Source organism: Anarhichas minor, unplaced genomic scaffold, assembly GCF_050575085.1.
Source record: "Anarhichas minor isolate MPS153535 unplaced genomic scaffold, ASM5057508v1 ptg000027l, whole genome shotgun sequence".
NCBI lineage: Eukaryota > Metazoa > Chordata > Actinopteri > Perciformes > Anarhichadidae > Anarhichas > Anarhichas minor.
The window spans coordinates 9,476,990-9,497,728 of record NW_027466473.1 but is presented as its reverse complement, the minus strand read 5'-3'; the positions used below and the strand labels follow the sequence as shown (position 1 = coordinate 9,497,728).

The 20,739-nt window shown below is 41.6% G+C and overlaps 1 protein-coding gene across 1 annotated transcript in view; it reads right to left on the bottom strand.

Annotated features, from left to right (window-relative positions):
• The window catches only part of nlgn2b (neuroligin 2b), a 28,923-nt gene extending 23,403 nt beyond the window's left edge, over positions 1 to 5,520 (bottom strand). Inside the window, exon 1 of the mRNA XM_076101788.1 lies at positions 5,004 to 5,520. Coding sequence (XP_075957903.1) covers positions 5,004 to 5,520 — 517 coding nt within the window. The remainder of the gene's footprint in view (positions 1 to 5,003) is intronic.
• Between the last annotated feature and the right edge of the window lie 15,219 nt (positions 5,521 to 20,739).

Below are 20,739 nucleotides of genomic sequence, written 5' to 3'. Positions count from 1 at the left end.
CTGTCTGCAGAGGCACGTCTTAAGAGAAAGCTATTAAAACAAACTCACGTTCACACACACACGTACACACACACACATTAAACCTCCACGCGCTACACAAAGCATGCCAACAGTGTCCTTATCATGTGTTGCTCTCCTCCCCGTACCCACCCAGCAGCACATTCCCTGCTCTCTACGTCGGGTTGCCAAGGGGTTTATCACTCTGAGTTCTGCTGACATGTCCGTTTCTACCATTCTGCTAGAACCCTCACAGTGAAGTGACGGCATATACCCTTTTCACACTGCTTTGTGTCTATTGACAAAGAGCATCACTGCACTCTACTGCCGCATTTTCAACCATCCCTCTCTATGAATATGGTTTCCTGATATAAAATGTTTATCTTCCGTCGAAATGGAAAAGGATCAATGCTGAATGGATTTGCTGCATCCTATGAGTACCAGCATACAGGCGCCTGATCCAGAGAGCACTTCCTGCCATGAAGGGAGATGGTACAGTAGTTGGTCCTCGGCTATGGAGCAGACGGGTAGACAGACCGGTAATGGATAGTGAGGCACAGAAGTCCTCCGTCTTGTCAGCACTTCCCCACTACTTAGCACCACTTTAAAGCCACACCTCGCCGCTTAATGGAGACTTCTCTGATTTCATTCCTTCTCTAATGCCTAACACAGAGCTAAAGTATAAGTGAGGATAAGCTTCGCTCAAACAGACAGTCGCACTTTGTAACGGGCCGTCCGACTTAATCTTAAGACTGCACAAGGTTACCTCACCTTAACCTAAGACTAAAAAACTGACAAAATGAAAAGAAGTACTGTTGACTTTATTACTCTTGATTGTTGAGTCTATAAAATAGCGGATAAAGCCCTTCACAGTTTTCCAGAGACCTGAGTAAAGTCTTGTCAGATCAACAGTTCAACAAGACTAAGGCTGTGGTTACGCTTGTCTTTTCGATGCGACTTCTGTCATCCGATTATGCCAGGACGCATTAACTATCAAGTACATACGCTCCGCCATCGGATCTTGCTCGCATTTAGATCCGATAAGCCAGACCACATGCCGAGGTGGCCTGGCCCGCATTGAGTTCAGATCTCAGTGAGGTGTGGACCGCATGTGGGCACAATCCGTATAGTTTATCAAACGTATAGGTCTCCTCATGTTCCCGCCAAACAGAAGCTGAGGTTGATGGATATGCCATTAGTTTTACAGGTATGCTTATAAACCAAAGCATTGCCATTTTCTTAAACTTTTGACCAGATGATGCCGCTAGATGAAAAGTCAGGGCATCACCTTAGTTGTTGCAATTCATCGTGTGGGGAACATGAATGTGTGAATCAAATGCCATGCCAATCCGTCCAACAGCTGTTGAGATATGTCTGGACCAAAGTGGTGGACCAACAGAAGGACATTGTCATCCCAAGAGCAATGTCTAGCATGGCCAAAAAAAAAATACTTTTTACTTAATCATCAGATTTTTTTGTAAGCTATATTTCCATTGTTAGACTAACATTTCTGTGCTGGTTGTCAGTATATTGTGGCTATCTTACTGCTGTCATTCCTCTACAGAAATAGATTGCATTGCTATGTGGGTGATTTGCTTTGAAAGAAATGCTCATGGCAGTATCTAGGTCTTAACTTCTGACAACAAACTTCAGAGTTTTGAATGAATACTATAATGGATTAGACAAGACAAAAAGTAGGATGTAGCCGAAGGGAAACAGACACACTTTAAAAAAAACATCTTTCCCTTCTGCCTCAGTAGAGAAGCCTGCCGGTAGGTTGACCGTCTCATAATGTAATGGGCCACTGGTCACATAAATGCATTGGCCTACGCAGGAGCATTTGGCTTGGGTTGTCCCAGTGCTGTTTGACCTAATGCAGCTCCAGCTCTCAGTCAACAGCATTTCTGTTCGGTTCAGTGAGCTAGTGGCCAGAGCGCAAGCTGCCTCCCGTCCCTCTCTATTTCCTCAGTGCGGTAAACGGGATGAAGCTGCAGTATGTCATGTCTATGGTGGCCTGTCTGCTTGACAAGGTGTCAGACACAGCTCCGGTTCAAACCCCCCCCTGCATCCAGGCAGCAGCTCCCAGCACATGCAGTCCTGTCCTTCTGCTCTCCATCTCTTCTACTGTGCCCTCAGCATCCGCCTCCGCTGTCCTGCGTCCTGAAATATGGTTTTTAATAAAGAGCACAGTAAATGGCTGCTCTAGCGGCAATAAAAATGAAGGATCTTAGGCCCATAGCCGAAGAGTGTCTTGAGGAAACAGCAATGCAGTGAGACAGTTCTCTTGCCTCGCAGCCTGGCTACATAGGGGAGTTAGGGAAGAGCACTGTAAAAGGAGGTAAGGAGCAGGAGGGAGATAAAGGGAGAGTGAAACTCACTGTTCAACCCACAAGAACATTTGTGTTATTTACATAATTCTAAGGAGTTATTTGGATTTAATTTGAATTGAAGAAGTCGCAGGCTACATAGTGGCCTGGTGGGGAAGGGCACGGAGCTCATTTGCATTCAGAACAGTGACCCCTTCTACCGCCATCTGCATAAAGATGGAGGAGAGGGGAGAGAAGAAAGAAGAAGCAGGGAGGATTTCAGGGTGGAGAGAGCAGGAGGGGTGAACAGATGCAGAAAGACAAGAGAGCTGTGAATTTTCTTTTGCCGATGAATTTGTCTGAGAATGGGAAGATAATACATAATGTTGTACTATGAAGATTAAAAATGTGTCAAAATTTGAGTCGAGCCGGCCAGATTTGGCACAAAAACATTTTGATCCAGGCAGTATGATTCTTTGCTGCCAATTCATTTTGGCCCACCTACATCCGCCATCAGTGGCAATGCAACCGCTCACTGCCAAACACAGCACAGCACAACCCTGACATCCTCCATTAGAGAATGCTTGACCATCACTTACAAGTTAGCAAACTAACCTACTAGCTAAATCTGCTTAGTCTAGCTGAAACACCACCAAGAGTCTACAGCCACACTCAAAGCTCTGTTAGGCTGTACGTATAGGCATCGTGGGGCTTTGAGCTAAATGCTGATGTTTAGAAGGTATAATGTGTTCACCAAACCTAGTTAGCACTAAACACAAAGTACAACTGAAACTGATGGGGAATGTCAATGTTATTTGGACAAATATTGGACATTTCAAAATGTTGTTTGTTTGTGTTTTCTAAAAGTCAGGTACCACCAAAGTGATTAAACACTATCTCTAAGAAGGACATGGATCTCTGTTGGAAATCTCATCGCAATCCATCCAATAGTGGGACACACAACAAAGGTCCCAAGGCCAGAATCAAGCCCGGTTATACGGCATGTTCTGTACCACTCGGCTACCAAGGCGCTCAGAGCTGAGTTTTAGAGCGTTGAACTCTAAATAAACAATGACCAAAGATTTCTCTCTTTTAAAGCTGGTACTTATGACATCATCACAAGTCTATAACTAACACCGTGAAAACTATTTGTGAGATTCTGACAGCAGTTACGTGTAAAATGTGGTGTGTTTGATGTCAGGGGCATTTTCAGTCTCCTTCAGTCTCTATTTCTCTCTCACACACAGGGCAAAACATATCCTTGGGGACAGCATCAGCCTTGTGTAAGCAGTGACCCCTGACAATAAGTGACAGATTCTGACAAGCAGACGGGGCTACATGTTAAATCAGTCTCACTCATTTGCACACCTTGTCCCCTGGGAATAACACAGAAGATTCTACGTCAGCCCCTCGGAGAGCGTGTGACATAAGTAGCGTACACGCTGTAACCGCAGAGCGTGTATGTGCACTTTCCTATGTTAAGAGTAGTTAAAATGGTTTGAGGTTTTCCGTTTTTTAATTTCTTCTTCACAGCATCTCTGGTGCTCTGGTCTCACTTAATAATGCAGTAATATTTCATATTTTCCACTAGCAATTAATCTGTTTCCATCTTTTTGTTGGGCCACAGAGCATTCATCAACAAAAAGAAATAATCTGCAACACTGACCCAATCTGGCTAAGTAGGTTATGGTTTCAGCTTTAGTGCTAAACTACAACAAAGTTGTGCACCACTCTAGACTAATCCTGGAGCTAGACTTCATACAGTATAAGAGCAGGTATGCATGAACATTTTCTTGCATACTCTCACGTAACTCTCAGGTGAGCCCATTAATCATGGACTTTTTAACATTTCATCATTAGCTTTGCTTACTATCATAAGTAGCATATGCTTTGCCTCCAAAGTTACACTTTGATCCTGTGTTCTTTTACCTGCCCATCTGCTTTCTCAAACGCTCTCCACTGGATCATTAATGCAAGAAGCACACCCAGATAGCCCATGAAAAGGTGGAGGTTTGGCTTTATAGTGATCTTCAGTTTTGGGCTAATTTTACCCCAGGAGGCCTAAACAAGATTATATTTGGCAATTTATTGAATCAGTTTTTTCCCCCTAACCCAGCTGCTACAACACCATTACATGCAATACAAACCTGAAGAGTTAGTAAAATAAAAAGGCTCATTCCATTCAAACAATGAAACTAGCATGTGAATAAAATGGTCTTTAAAAGTATCTAGTAATTATTTAACAATAATACAATATGACAATGTGAATGTTAGTCCCATAGCTAATTGAAATTATAAAAATATGCAAGTTAGTCCAGTTTACATGTTCACAATTAATAGTAAACTAGACCAATAATAATTGAGAAACCAATACTAATTGAGACTGCCATTAATACAAAACCAGGAGATTATCAGAGAATGTATTTGGTAATCTCCTGGGTATCTTTTGGCTCACGCTAAGAGCTCTTTTTCCAGTGAATATAATCCTGGCTAACTGATCAGATATCTGAAATTTGTAAAATTATGAGAAAAGTACAAGCTGCTCTGAAACAGTTGTGACAAACACTAATCTTTGCAGGAAGACTTGGGATTTCACTCTTACTCTCACTTTCTTCTGACCCACTTTAAATGCACAGTTTAACAGGCCAAGACCAACTTAATCTCTTCCTTTATCTAGTATGAAAGTGTTGTCCCACTCACCATCTTCAGTTGGTACGTAGATGTTGAGGTAAAGGCAGTCCTCACTCTGGTTCTGAACATAGGTCGCTGCAGCGTCCAGGTTGTCTGTGAACCACACTGGGAGCATGATCTCAGGTAAAACCCCGTGGACATTCTGGGGACACACTGGTGCAAAATTGGTGGCATTGCGAATCTCTTGCCAGGAGCCTGGAGCTTCAGGAGGCTGGAAGCGGCGCTCGCCAACAGGTGGCGTGGCATACGGCACACCTAAGTACTGTTCCACGGGGCCCAAGATCTCATTGTTGAGGTCCTTCTTGATACCACGTATCTTTCCATAGCCAGTGGACACTATGGGGTGTTTCAGGTCAACTCGTTGACACGAGGAGAGGGTGAGGTGTAGCACTAGTCCCAAGAGCCACAGCAGACAGTGATTAGCAATCTGCTGAGAATTATAATGACGCTTCCCACCATAGCCTTGGTGGCTGGCAGCATTGAGAGGAAAAAACAACATGTCCAAAATAAAGGCTCTTTTAGTCATATCACTAGGACTTCAGCTGTGTGTAGAGAGGGGTCACAAACTCAGTGGGTAATGAGAAATAACAAAGGAAAAAAGAGGATTTGTGGAAAGGGGACAGCTTAACGGTTTTCCTATGGTGACATGGTGAGCCGGAGGAACAGGTAGCATTCTCAGGTAGACTCTGCGGTCTCATCCGTCTTCCTCTTTGGAACTCCTGATGGATCCAGGGCTGCAGTCAGGAAGCCAATTACACCTGGAAGACACAGACAGGTTGCAGGTTTGAGTCAGTGTGTGAATAAGTGTGCTCTTTAAACCCTGTCAGTGTTTTGTTTTTTTAAAAAGGCACAAGAGGACAATATGGGTAAGCTGATTCTACCTAAGATGAAGTGTCTGCTAGATCAAAAGAGAAGGAATAATGACACTCGACTGCAGATGTAGTACATTTATATTACCCTGAGGTTAAAGTTAGAGGCTATTCTGTCTACCACAACAGACACCAAGGGTTGCATATCTGTCATGTCATGCGATTTAGTGGTGCTGAAGACAATTGATTTGAATAGAAAATAGTGATGTCAGTGAGAACTAAAGCACTTGTGGCGAAGTTGTTTGACTAAAATTGAATTACGTTGTGACACAACCACGCAGACAACCAATAGTTAAACAATCACTGCTCCTGACAGTATAAGTGCAGCAGTGCAGCACGTACTGTGTCTAAAATAGGAAGTAAACATCTTCATTAAATATGAAACCAGTAAATATGCCACTATACAGTATACACTATACAGTAAAAGCCGTTGTGGTGAACACAGAAGAGTGTTCACCACAACGGCTTTTACTGTATGCATTGGTGTCTTTCTAGATTGCTCATTTGTGTTAATGCACCTGTTTTTCAACTGTCCTGTTAACCAGCTAGCTCCATGCTACTTAACCAACAACTACCATAGAGAGTCATGTGCATGTAGTCCATGTTTATTCCATTTAAATATATTTTCCTTTCTTTTCACTGTGATGCCATCTGGCTGCATTATCAAGCTTTAGTGACATTTGTAGGCTTTTCATCACCACTTTCCTGAACAAAGAAATACAATGTTTCTCACATTCAACTTTTGTCAAATTTCATATCCTAGCTGAATTTGCAAATAACCACTTTTGTAGATTGCATCTACAAAAGTGGCTTGTGTGATGCCTCCCCCTACTGCCTTTTTGGGCACCAACACAGCTGTATTTAGAGTTGTAAACACACTGAGGTGAAGACTGTGAAAAGAACCAAAGGTAGCCAGGTAGGTTTGGAAAGTCAACAAGTTACAACTAATACATTGGTTTCATTTTAATCTGCTTTAAGATGCTATCAGAAATATTGGAGGAATAGGCTGGAAATTTCGAAGTTTTTACTTCAGAATGTGTCCAACTAGGAAGAACTTGAACTTGTGGGTTTTGCAATTATTACTTGAGAACAGAAGCTAACAATGAGCATATGAAAGGCAGGGTTGAAGACCCAGTGAAATGAGGCACGTATAATCCATCCATCCATTATCCAAACCGCTTATCCTGTTCAGGGTCACGGGGTGCTGGAGCCGATCCCAGCTGACATTGGGCGAAGGCAGGGTACACCCTGGATAGGTCGCCAGTTCATCGCAGGGCACATATAGAGACAGACAAACATTCACACCTACGGGCAATTTCGAGTCTAAATAACCTAAGCTGCATGTCTTTGGACTGTGGGAGGAAGCCGGAGATCCCGGAGGGAACCCACGCTGCAACGGGGAGAACGTGCAAACTGCACACAGAAGGACCACCCGGGATCGGGGATTGAACCCGGGTCCCTCTTGCTGTGAGGTGGCAGTGCTAGCCACTACACCACCCATTTTCAATCCCATGTCAATTTTGTTTTCTCTTGTTATATGAAAGAATATAATATCAGTGTACTTTTACATCTAAGTCCCTGTCTTTTCTTTTCTGTTAAATGGTTTCAAATATTTGATGAATCATCCTGTGTTTACAAAAAATGAATCAGATTATCGTATAAAATCGCACTTCCCCGTTTGTGGTTCATAGTAGCTAACAGAGCGACATGGAGAGAGATAGGAAGAGATGTGGGTTTTGATATCAGTGGGCAAAAACCTTGTTTTCATTTCCAAAACGATGTGACTGAGGTGTAATTCATTCAAGGGACGGCAAAAAAAAAACTCCCGGTTGACGCAACCGGGAGGCTTTTGCCAGCGGGTGAGCAGGGAGCTCGGGGTGCTGGTGGCATGGAGGGAGGCCGGGTGCCGTTCATCTGCACGTACTGCCCACGCTGCAGTGACACAGAACCAATTGAAAAGCTGCAAAGTGTCCCTTTCATCTCCCCCTCGTCCTCCTCCTGATCTGAAAGGTGAGAGAGGTGAATGTGGAGCCAACAGTCCTCGTCTGATTTAAATCCCTCTTGTGTTGGTGCAACACTCAAGTATTTAGTTTCACTGGGAAATACGTCACATTACAGACAGCTTGAGAAGCTCTAACTTCCATTTCGTTGGAACATTAAGTGCCTGAGAAAATGCAATTTGTAGTCCAAAGGGAAACTTTTTCAATGACCGTGGTGTAATGTGGCTCCTGCTTCACATTTCATATTCTACATAATTACAGCACTTTGAAGTGTAAAACAACCCTCACCTTGTAATCAACGTGAATCCACAGAGAACACCAAATAAATCAACACATCATTCTGAGGAGTGAACGAGGCAAACCCCATTGGCCTTGCACCCTTTTCAGCCGTCCCCACTGTGTCAGAGTTAGCCTTTCCCTCTCAACTCAGTTCAGTTGGTTCTTGCTTCCACATCATTACAGATGAATGGGCAGTGCTTATCTCACTCTGGCTTTGGGAGACGGAGCCGTTTAGGTGTGATAAAGGCTTTATGTGGCGCTAACTGTTGGTTGAATGCCACCTCGTCCTCCCCCTCTCCCCCCCTCCCCCCTCAGCTCCGCAACATCCACACTGCGCTGCCAGCCAGCAGACACGAGGGATGACAGCTGAAAGATGGCGTGCAGCATTGCAGGATGTTCAAAGTTAGTGATGTGAGTGGTACTCTGCTTCATAAGGACAAAACAGGAGCAAGTTGTGTGGAAAAAATATTCAGTTCATTAAAGCCCTCCGAGTGACTCCATCTTATGACAACTCCACAGTACATTCTGAGCAGGACGGAAGTTGTGTAAGGACACCCTGCATTTTCATTCGAGAAAGTTAGTGTGCATACATAGCCAAGCTGAAAATCCAACTTAGAAAAACATTAATGTGAATTATACACAGTACATGACTCTCGACACGTTGTAGTAAAGGATCCATTGTGAGGGGGTAAGACTGCGTGATTTAGAGAAGCCACTAGACTTATTTGTAGTAAGAGGCAAAGAATTGAGGGAAATGTGTTCATTTATTGACCCAGCCAAGTACATTCAAAGCTTGACATTTTGGGAAATAAGCTTAATTGCCTTCTTGCTGAGAGTTGGATGATGAAGATTGATACCATTCTCATGTCTGTCTGTTAAAAATGAAGCTATATTCAGGAGACGGTTGGCTAAGCTTAGCAAAACATGTGGAAACAGGCGACAGCTAACCTGGCTCTTTTGTTTTCATAGGAGGTTTATGCTGTGGACTATTTTGTGCACTTGTTTTAGCAGTGGTGGAATGTCACATTTAGGCTACTCAAGTACTGTACTTGAGTACAGTTTTGATATACTTTTACTTTACTTGAGTGTTTCCATTTTATGTAACTTTATACTTCTAGTCCACCACATCTCAGAGGGAAATATTGTACTTTTAACTCCACTTCATTTATCTGACAGTATCAGTTACTAGTTAGTAGAGATGCACCGAAAGATTGGCTGCCAATCAAAACCGGTAAGTCTCATATTTAGATTTCTTTGCTGGTCACATTTACACACGTGTGTATAGCCTAATTATTAAGTATATAAAGTATTTAAGTGAGCTTCACCTTTACCAGCTGCAACATTAAAGTAATGAAAACTAAAACAATTAATATAATCTGATGATATAGGGCTACCGTTTGTATATTATTTGAAATAGGCCATTCTGCATGATGAGTATACTGTTACTTATGGTACTTTAAGTATATTTTGATGCAAATGCTTTTGTATTTTTAATTGAATTACATTTTTTTTTGTAAAATAGTATTTTTACACTGTGCTCCAGTAAATCATTTAATTATAAACACATTGGCTGTAAATAATATGAATGGTGATGACACAGCAAAAAAGCGAGACCACATCCGTGTTTCAAGGCGGGTCTGGTGGGTTCTCAACATTGCCGCAGACCGCTCAATGAGGACGGTCTGCCCTGGTTAACAGTTGCATCAGCTCACAGGGGGCACTGAAATGCAACAGTGCCAGCCAGAAGAATACAAATATTTTCAGTTTATTATGAAACTGTGGCGGGACAAAATAGTCTTTGGCAGCCCGCCAGTCCAGGTGATTAATGGGAAACACTGCCATGAGGTAGCCAGTTAACCAGCAGAGGGAAGTCACTGCTCCTGGCCAAAGAAAAGTCTACACAAAAACACAAATTGTAGTTTTTACACTTCTGTTTTAGTACAGAATAAACTAACAAGACAACCTCCGGACAGAGCCATGCTCGTGGTTATTCCTTATATACAGTCTTTATGCTTTAACAGTCTGCTGGCTGTGGCTTCATATTCAACGGACATGCTGATATGAGAGTGGTTGATCAACCAGCTACAAATTAGTAAGAGGAATGTATTTTAAGGTGCTAAGTTCAAGAGGAATACTGGAAACAAGGCAGACACGAGCTGGACATCAATACCTATACAATATACAGTAAAGAGAACACTGTACGAAGCCTGTGGTTTCAAAAAGCATTAAATGACACAGAGCTGCTGTCACTGCTCACAGTTTCTATACTTACTCGTCGTATTCTGTCGGTAAACGGGACTGAATATATAGCACAAACCCAAGGTTTACCTTCAACATGCACAGTAGTTCAGGGATGCACACAGAATGAATGTCCTCACTGACTGAGATAGCATAGGCGAGGGTCAAGTTAACTGTCGGACTGTTCTCTTAAATGCTTGTCTCCCTGCATGCACTGGCAGTGACGTACAGACACACGCTTGAAATCCGATGAGGCATCAGATGTTGCATGCGAGACTCTACGGTAAGCACAAATTGGTCTGTTCTCAACCGCTCGCACGTGACTTGCAAATGGTAGTACCCGAACATCCCGAACATCTGTTCATGTCAACCATCCGTGAGCTGAAATGGCATCGAGCGTGAATCTACGCGCATAAAACGGGATAAATTGACACACAAATCACCGGGCTGTTTTAAGCTGTTGTTATGTAACAGGTAACTGTGTCAGCCGAAGCTGTTTGAGAAGGTAATGTCTCTGCCAGTGGGACACTTTTATGGGTATGTTTAAAATGGAATGGTCAGAGTGGTTTGGGAAAACTTTCGCAGAACGGTGGTGTTGCGGAAAATGCTTGCCTTGGGGATTTTATATTGCTTTGTTTCCACTTTGACTGTTAAAACTACATGCATTACTTCAGCTGTCAAGCTGCTCTCCTCTGCTAGTCAACATCTGTGGTCGACAAGCAGCTTAGCAAGCCAGAAACAGAGTGCTGAGTTTTTGACTAAAGTTGCTCGTCTGCTATATACAGTCACTGTGCATAGAAAAAGGGACCCTTTAATCTAAAAAACAAACAAAGCTCTGATGGTTGTTTGTTGTATTCTCCTGCAACCGACAATGTCTGGATATGGCCATCCATTGTCTCTATGCATTGATATCTAATGGGAACAATAACTTGCTTTTGCAGGAGACATTGTCATTTAGAGCTTATATGCAATGACTTTGAAAGTAAATGCACATTATTCCTAAGCCCATGATACCTTGCGTGAATTATAGGCACGTCTTCCGATTGTTTCTGTCACCGAACCGGCATCTGCAAGACTTAGTGGTTTGCTTCAGGTGCCTTCCCTTTTTTCTTAGTGATTGTGGGAAAATAACTGATGTGGGAACACAGCCTGTCACATCGTAAACAGAATAATCAGATCATTACAGTAGCATATTTAGCTACTTCATTTCTTTGCTACCAAAGGTGAAGTGATCTGAAAAGCTATTTTCAGGCTTATTAGTCAATTTCTTACAAATTCAGGCAGGTTTTATTAAAACAAGACTATGTACGCTTTGAAAGAGGACATGTCATAATCATTCTTCTCGTGAATGGAAAGTTGAATTCATAAGCAGTAAAACGCACCCTTGAGCAATTCAACACACTCGGGGGTTTTGCTACTCGAGTCTTCCTCGGTGTGACCAGTAGCTGCAGACAATTAATGTTGGCTAATGGTAGAAAGGGTAAGATAGCATTTTGCCGTGTCGCTGACATAAACAAGTCAGTTCTCTACTTCCGTACTGATACCCTTATGTTTTAGCATTTACCATTATCACTTGTGGCTGCTAATCAGCAGAAGATAGACTCACTTTGTAGAAGATGGAACATAGAGCACATAGAGTTTCAAAGTCCCCATCAGTGCATCCACTTACGTTAAAATAACTTAGCTTACTACTGCTCTCCAGGGCTACTTCTTCAGGGTTGCACTTCTCGTCCTTGGTAGTGTACGCATACTTATCACAATATCATCCAGCGTGCTCAACAACAGCAGAATCAGAAGTAGAAATTGATCAAATCACATAGATTCCTCAATGTATTCGTTCTCTATGCACAGTTTCAAAGATAAATAAAGGCCTAACGTGATAGGTTTGTATGTCACTACAATGTGAAAATATTTTGTCGTGACAATAAGCTTTTCAGCTGGATACAATAAAAGTCCCCCCCTCCCTTTCAGGTGCCGCTGGGCACCTTTACTGTCAAGACAATTGGGTCAATGAAATCTGAAATGGGAGAGTGAAATCTGCAGAATCCTGTTATCCTGTTTAAAGTCAAAGTTTGACATTTTAATTCATGCAGGGTATCATGGGAATAGGAATAAGGCAGGCATGTACAAAATAATTAGCTATGGCTTAACTGCACAGATTACAGATGTGCATTTCATGTGTTAAAGAGTATAACAGATGTCAGTAAAAGAGGTGTGTAGAGGTCTCGATGTTCCCTTACATCTTGAATAGACTGGGCAAGATTAAGTCTTTTTTGTTGATGAATTGAGACGAGATTAGACTTGTCAGGTTCATATGTACGCTCAGCCAAAGGGCCTCATCCTCTTTTCACACTATAGACATTGAAGCAACCCAGAAACCGCCCAATGTACAGAATGCCACGATGGACTTGGGTGACACAGGAATAGGAGATGAGGGGAAAAATGGCTGCCACTCCTGGAGTGCAGCATTATTTCAGAATTTATTTAGTCGGTATACTCAGAATCCACCGCTTGAAGAGTCAGTTCCTCTTCTTTGTAATCTGGAACAACTATATGATGCACCGATGATTCTGAGGCAACAGGGCGGAGGTGAACGATTTGACAGTCCTACAGCATCGGGTAAATCAGTTTATTTTAATATTCAGCACTGATAGGGCATATTCTGCCTATTCTTGTTGATTCGGATCATGTGTCAAGCGTTTGCTTGGAGACCCAACTAGCCAACTCAAATAAAACACACCCGGTTCACTCATCAGTAAAGTTTAGGTCACAACTTAAAAGCAATGTCACTAACTGCCCAACTGATTTAAAAAGTGTCTTTTAATTAAAGAAAACAGTCGAGCCCCGAAAATATTTTGAAACTGTATGACACATAATGAAGACTGGAGCCTCCGAAGACAAGAGGAGGGCTGCAGAGGGTAATAGGCAGAGATTTGACAGACTTTATGTCAATCGAGCTTTATTCCATATTAGGATTATTGTAATAGGATCACTGTTGAACCTTCTGGGAAGATACAAATTCATTTTTGCAGGGTATTCTGTCGAGTTGGAGAGATTTAAAAATAAATCACAGCTGACTTTAACAGCGTCAGTAATCATCTTCATGTAACTGATGAGAATGTTTGTAACATATTGAATAGGCAGGTTGATTTTTGATTGAATTGTAGCTTTACCCAGTCGTAACCCTGGGAGGATATACCCATCATAGAAACATATATGTATTTTTGGTTCTTTGTTGCAAACTAACTTTAAGTGGCCAAAAAAAATACTAAAATGAAGTTTGGTTCGATTCATGATTTTAAGGAAAAAATTACAAAAACATAATTGAAATTTATATATATTTTTACGACTTCATGTGCAAGGCAGTTGAGCAAGAATAGTACCTGCACCATCTGCAAGGCTGTCATTGTTATGCATATGCAAACATTATTTAATACAGCTATAGACTGTCAGTGCCAGATGCTTCAACTTAACAGAGCACGGACATCCACTTTGACAATCAGTCAGTTTAAGCACAGATAGTAAAAAAAAAAGTGTGCACACTGATTCATCTGCTCATGCTGTTTGTGTGCCCTCAGTCTGGCATCTTCAGACAGGTGGCGAGCTAATATTAGCACAGGCTGAAGAAGCCAGAGTAAGCTAGCCATCTGAAGTCGGGAGACACCTGGAGTCAGTGCAGTTCCATAATAAAATGTTCTAGTCATGCCACAGTCTGCAGGACTGTCAAGACTAAAGGCAGCTATTGTAGCCAGCGGTTTATTGATGGAAAATAACCTTTTTGTGCAGATTGTAATACCTCTGTTTCAACCATGTGAACAGAAATTCGAGTTGATTCAATGTATTGCCATACTTTAGTAAGCAAGATATGTCAGGGAGTACTTGCCAGACTGTCATCAAATTGGAAATACATATTCATTGTCCCCAGAGGATGATTTCTAATAATCCTCGTGACCCACTGACCTTTCATTTAACACTACCACCAGGCCAACATTTCCATTTGATCAGGACTTGAGCATCACAAGGATTCAGATAGAAAGAAAAGATATTTGGACATGTTCATGAGTTTATTATGGAGAATATATTGAGAAGTATTTGTCAGTAATTCTAATTTATTATCTGTTTATAGCCTCCACTTATGGGAGTCAACAGCAGGAGTTATAGTTTTTGATGAATACACTAACAAACACTATTACATGATAGAATGTTATTATGGAGTGTTATAAACCAGTTATTTAATAGTTGTGTACTGCTTATAAAGGCTGTTGCCATTAATCTGTCTGAGGAAATCAACCTTTTAGCTTGTAAATTCTTGGAGAACCACTGTGTTGTTGGTGGTGATGGAGGCCGTGAGCTTCATCCCACAATTTATTGTATTTACCATAAGTCCTCCAGACTCAAAGAGCAGCTCAATCAGATACCATGGTTGCTCCATCTGCCACTGCTTTCCCATCCTCATCGCACTGCAGCCGGATAAATGTGGGAATATCCACAAGGAAATATCACTTATTATAACTCCAATCAACCCAAGAAATGACTGCAAACATCTCATTCAAAAGGGATAAAGGCCTGCTGGACAGATCCTGTCTCCTGACTGAGCAGCAGAGGCCTCAACAAGCACAACTTAAAACAAATGAACTGTCGTTATATTCCTCCACTGCACTGCTGCATGGATTCACCCCAATAATTACCAACATGGAAACACAAGTTCGGATTAAAAATTAATGTCACAAATTATCGAGTAGAAGTCAATTAAAGGGGCCTTAGTGAAGCATCAATGTAGGTTATCAAAGCAGCAGCAGGGATCATAAAGCAGCAGGCAGTAGGAGCAGATAGGAGACGTTGGACAAAAGGCTCTCAGTCACTGCTGGACCCGAAAATCAATATGTTGCTGTTAGTCACCACTGTTCTCTCTAGTTAACACCTGTAGATTACATGGAAACCCCTTTATCTTCCAATTCTCCTCACCAGCACACACACAGAATAAGATATCTTGACGGCGACTGGCCAGACACACTTAAAAAATACGGTATAGATGAACACGGCTGCCTCTAGGGGGCTGTTACTTTTTATTTATCTGCTTTCCTAAGTGTTTTTGGTAGTTGTGAGTGGGAGAATGCGTCACACTGAAGCCGAGTAGTGTGCACAATCTGGTGACACACTAATTAGCGATGATCTAGGTGAAACGCTAGCTGCGTTAGCGTGTGTATAGGTGTCTGTTGGCGATACACACAGTTTGAGGGAGCAGTCTGACAGCTGCTTTGCCTCAAGCTTAAAGCTAATTTAAGAATAGAATGGCCCACTAAGTTAAACAGAAAGGGCAGCTCAGTCATGTTGACTTGATTGCTCAGTCTCACTGATATCCTGTTACATGTGAAAAATGTGAATAATGATGCTCATGATGCTCTTTTTTAAAATCTAGAAGAAGAAAAAAAAGAAAAGAAGAGGAAACAGAAAAGGCTGTTGCAAAGATGAAAACAATACATAAAAGCATGTCTTGAGGGGCGCAATTTAAAAGGAGATTTACTGGATAACATTGAATTAACTAGCTTACGTTCCTCAGGCAGGCACGTTCAACCCTAACCCCCCCCCCCCCCCCCCCCAGCAAAACTGCAATCAGCTTTATTGTTGACTCAAGAGTGAGAAAGAGTGAACAGAGCCCGAGGATGCCCGGCTGACAGGAAAGCCAAAAGTCTGAATGTAGCCACGGGCCAGACGTTGCTTTAGCCTACTTTAAATGTGATCATTGAGAAGTGATGACAGCGAGCCAAGCGCCCCAACAATATCGCACGAGTTTACATCATGCTTACAGCCCCTAGTTTGAAGGAGATGCACTGGTGCATTGAGTGGCAATGCTCTGCTCGGTGTTTTCAAAAGGTATCGCATTTGTCTGAGGGCTCCCAAGTAAAAACACCGTCGATGTGTGTCTCGTGTTCTCGATGTGGATGTGTTATGAACATTTCGCTGGCAAAAGTGCAAGTCTGACTAATTCATTACCGGCTGTGACAGCCACATCCAACTGACAAGCAAATCCCTCTCCCTTTATGTGGAGAACGTCTTGATAGGACTTGTGGTGAGTTGGTGAAATAAAAAGCCAGAAAAGCTTTGGGGGATAGGCTACTTTACAAATCACTAAAATTATAATAATATTATAATAATGCCTGGGGAGACATATTCCAAACTCACTGTTGAGCAAAGGCCTGCATTGTAAATTTATAATAAATGCCACTAGGTGCCCTGAGACTCTGTAAGAATCAGATGTATTTATGAACACACCTGGCAACCTAACATTATAGTTTACTGTCGCCGAAGAAATTCATTTTAGCTGAAAGTATTCTGTAATATATAATTCTGTTTTCTCTATTTCATAGCTTTATTTTAACATCGTCAACTTTACTTCAACACTTATTTTTTCTAAAAGTCTTGGTCTCTGGATTGATAGCGTCAAATCAAATCTGTGCTTTCCAAAATAGATAACAGAGTAGTTGATTTATATATAATTAAGGTTAAGGTTCATTCAACAACTTCTGCCCAGAGACAGTTCTAATGTAATTCCTGCTTTATTACAACTTTGGGTGCTGTAAGTTCTACCCACTCACAGCACAAGTGAAGAAGGTTTGTGATCACACAAAGAGGAGGTGAACGTGTGCAGTTGTGAGGGTGTACGAAAAGAGTGATAGGTCAAGGTGAGGAAGGAGGAGAGGATGGCATAAAAAGAGGCGAGGGGAAGTAGAGAGTAGGGACCATCGGTATGAGAGATAGAGGGAGAAGCTGTCATGGCTAAAACAGAGGCAGGTGCAGGCAAGCAGGGGTGACATGCGTGGTTAAGTGGTTTGCTGAATGTCAAGTTAAAGCTCATCATCCTGTAATCCCCCTTTCTTAAAGCTCCACCACACTGGTAGTTCGTGAAGATGATACATACTTACAGCATATGCAAGGGACTTTAAACACAATATTTAGGAGTTTTCCATCCATGACCTCATTCTTACTGCACAGGAACAATGACACGGACGCGAAACATAATGTAATAACAACACATTATAAAATGACACTCTCACAGCCACCTTGACATCTAGCCCCAAAACTCCTCGGTTGTCTTGGCTCTACGTTTAGGATCGATGTCCGGCTGCATCGTTCTACAATTGGGATGTTATGTACAAAACCGGGCTCTGAGCAAACGCATCCCTGAAGCTGAAAATCAGCGCTGACAGCCATTGTTTTATTTCACATCAAATGTGCCCGAGTGACATCGAAACACGTCACTGTCCCAGTACTTTTTTATTGCACTGTACATATTTTCAAACAGCCAGTCTGCCATCAAGTTTCCCTCGCAACTCATTTCAAAGCAATTCAATTTCAGTCGTGTCAAAAGAGAAGTCGCTTGGCTGTTTGCTGAGGTTTAATAAGCCACAGTTGGGAAAGAAAAGATCTGTTTCTAGGAGGCAATAATCTTGACTTATCTGAACAAGTACAGTATGTTATTGCGCCTTTTCTTAATCCATGAAATATTCTCTAATTTACTGCAGGGCTTCATTGGATTCAATGCAAAAGCTTGTTAAGTTTTGTAGAGCAGAGAAACTATCAGGTTATATAATTAATAAAACAGTAAAAATATAACAAATTTTCAATGAAAAGCGCCGATTAAACATCTCCTGCCAGCTATGTTACGTAATGAAGCTTCATCATCAACATTGATTTAATGGCGCAAATGACAGACCCACATGATAGTGGGTGCATTTATGTCTGCACTAATAGCACTGTACACTAATTAAGACATTAATCCAGTTGTTGCAGTTGTCATATTAACACTTGTCTGTCTATATGTCAACAGGAGAGAAACCTGGTTAAAATACTTCAGCTCTTAATATTCGTTTTCTTAAACGTGTTCACGTGTCAAAAGGAACACTAGGGGGGTGATTTAAAGTTTAAAATTTAAAGTTTGTTCACAGTTTGTTCACATTTTGGGAGTGAATCAAACATACCCCTGCTGCGTGAAATCGCTTCAATTTGAACTGTGTATATGCTTAATTGAACTATTATCGCCATCTCTGTTGTCACAGAAACCAGCAGGCCTTTGCACTGTTCCTATCATGCAATCAAAACAAGACCGGCCAGTTGCGTTCCGAAAATGACGTCTAAAATGTGATTGTTTTGGGATGTTTTTAAGTCACGTTTTGCATAAATAAATCCCAAGCATCCACTTACATTTGTGTGTTGTTAAAATGTACTGCAAATTAGGCAAATTAGGTATTTTGTTACCTGTTAGCCCCCAACCCTCAGTAGACGGTGCAATCTGCTTTAAGGAGCATCCTGGGAGCGAGTGTCTGAGAGACACATGTCAGCCACACCTGCTTCGTTCTTACATAAGATCATGTGAGCACAAAGAAACACTAGGCTAGAGAAAGCACACATGGCTGACACTTAAACACTACGCACATGACATTTACACAATAATACTCATTATTACAGGAGTACAGTCAGGGGTGGGGGGGTGGGGGGTGGTATTGGTGGTGGTGGGGACATGGGACAAGCAGTTAGAGTCTGGATACTGCACCAGTGTGGGCAGGTAAGGAGAAGAAGTGGTGTGAGATTTAAGATGAAGTGGCCCGAGTTACACCAAAAAAGGTGGGAACACGGAGTTATATTAGTGACAAAGAGTGATATGTAGATGTAATGAGACAAAAAGACTGCAGCGCACCTTCAGATGTATCTGTTAAGGTTCATGGACAATGACAGGTGGGAATGAAGGGGAGATACCTGGACAAGTAAAACTAAGGGAACGATCATTTGAGTAGAGAAAAATGTGAGGCTGAGCTAAGGTATGAATATATTTTTTTGATGAATCAGAATGATTTAAGTCTATTGTGGAGAGATTTGTCCAACCTTTTCTACGTTTACTTGGTAATAGCAAAGCTACAGCGTCTTTTTGTTGAAGGAAGAACATGGGTTAGACTTTGTGTTAAGTGGCAGAGCTATCAAACATATTCAATCTAATTTATGTTTTCCATTTAAGACTGGAAGTTGCGCAGCATTATTTGCTGTATTTAGGGGTTTTGAACTTGTCTGGCCATTCGCTGCATGGCGAGAAATGGGAGTCGGAGCACCACTGTCACACGCGGCTAGCGTTGTTACGCTGCTACGCGACTTTAGCCCTGAACTTCCACTTCAAATGCATTTCAATTCGCTTGGAATAATCATTTCCGCAACATTTTCACTCGATGTACAATTTCACAAAGATGAATCATAAACAATCATTTGTAATTATTGCCCAACCCACACAAACACCCTATTTGCCATTTGAGAATCACCTTGGCAACAGTAATGTTTACAGCAGCCATCACCTTGGCTCCTATAATCACTATCCTATTCAAACCGTTGTCAACAAAGCTTTTCATAATGAAAGGTAGGTTTGTGCTATACAGCTCTGCATATCAGACTATGTCCAGATGAACAACTTGAGGGAGGCCACACACTTTATATTATATAATATTGAATAAAAGCCTGGTTTATGTATGCTTTTGTTCAAATATAATGTTATTATAAGAAGACCATTTGCAAAATGATGAATAAAATAGGAACAGCCCATTCACATAATGACGTCTATTTTGGGGGTCGGACCCTTTGTAGATTTGCACGTCATGTTTTCCACTGATGCAGACAGATGGCGTTTTTCAGAGCTTAAAGTTATTTTGCAAGTTCTAAAAATAAAATCCCATTGTGTCTTCTTGCAGGGCCACCTGGCAGTCTATTACTTCCTCAAGTATCATCAGTCTACTGATGTATTTGGACAGATATAGTGATGTGTGTGTTGTCAGTACTGGCCAGCCCTTTCTTAGAGAGAACTCCTCACCAGATACCTCCGTGTAAAGTATTTTTATTAGGTTAAAATGTTTAATTGTCCAATATAAAAGATATCGCGCATGAGAGAGTTAAGAGGTACAATGACTTGAGCTCCACGGAGTTGAAAGAATTGAGTGGGGATGCTGAGTTTATTATTTTTGCTACGATTACACCAACATCTTCCTTTTTCATGGTTTAATTCTTATCGTTGTTATTCTCCAGCCATTTGGTTTCCATGCTTTTGTTTGTTTAGTTTGTGTTCTTTTGTTGGTTTAGTTTGTGTCCTTTACTGCTGTTAAAACACGGCTCCCTAACTGCTGTAGTAATACACTGTAGTCCAGATGTGTTCCGAGTATCCAAACAAATTAATAATTAAAATGTTTTCAGAAAGGCTGGGACAACCTGCAGTGTTTCTCCTCTTTGCCAATAGACTACCCATTTACTCAGAAAATAAACCAGAGGAGCTCTATCTGTGTAAATGCAGTGACTACCCCAATACCGTCAGGGGATCCCAGGAATAAT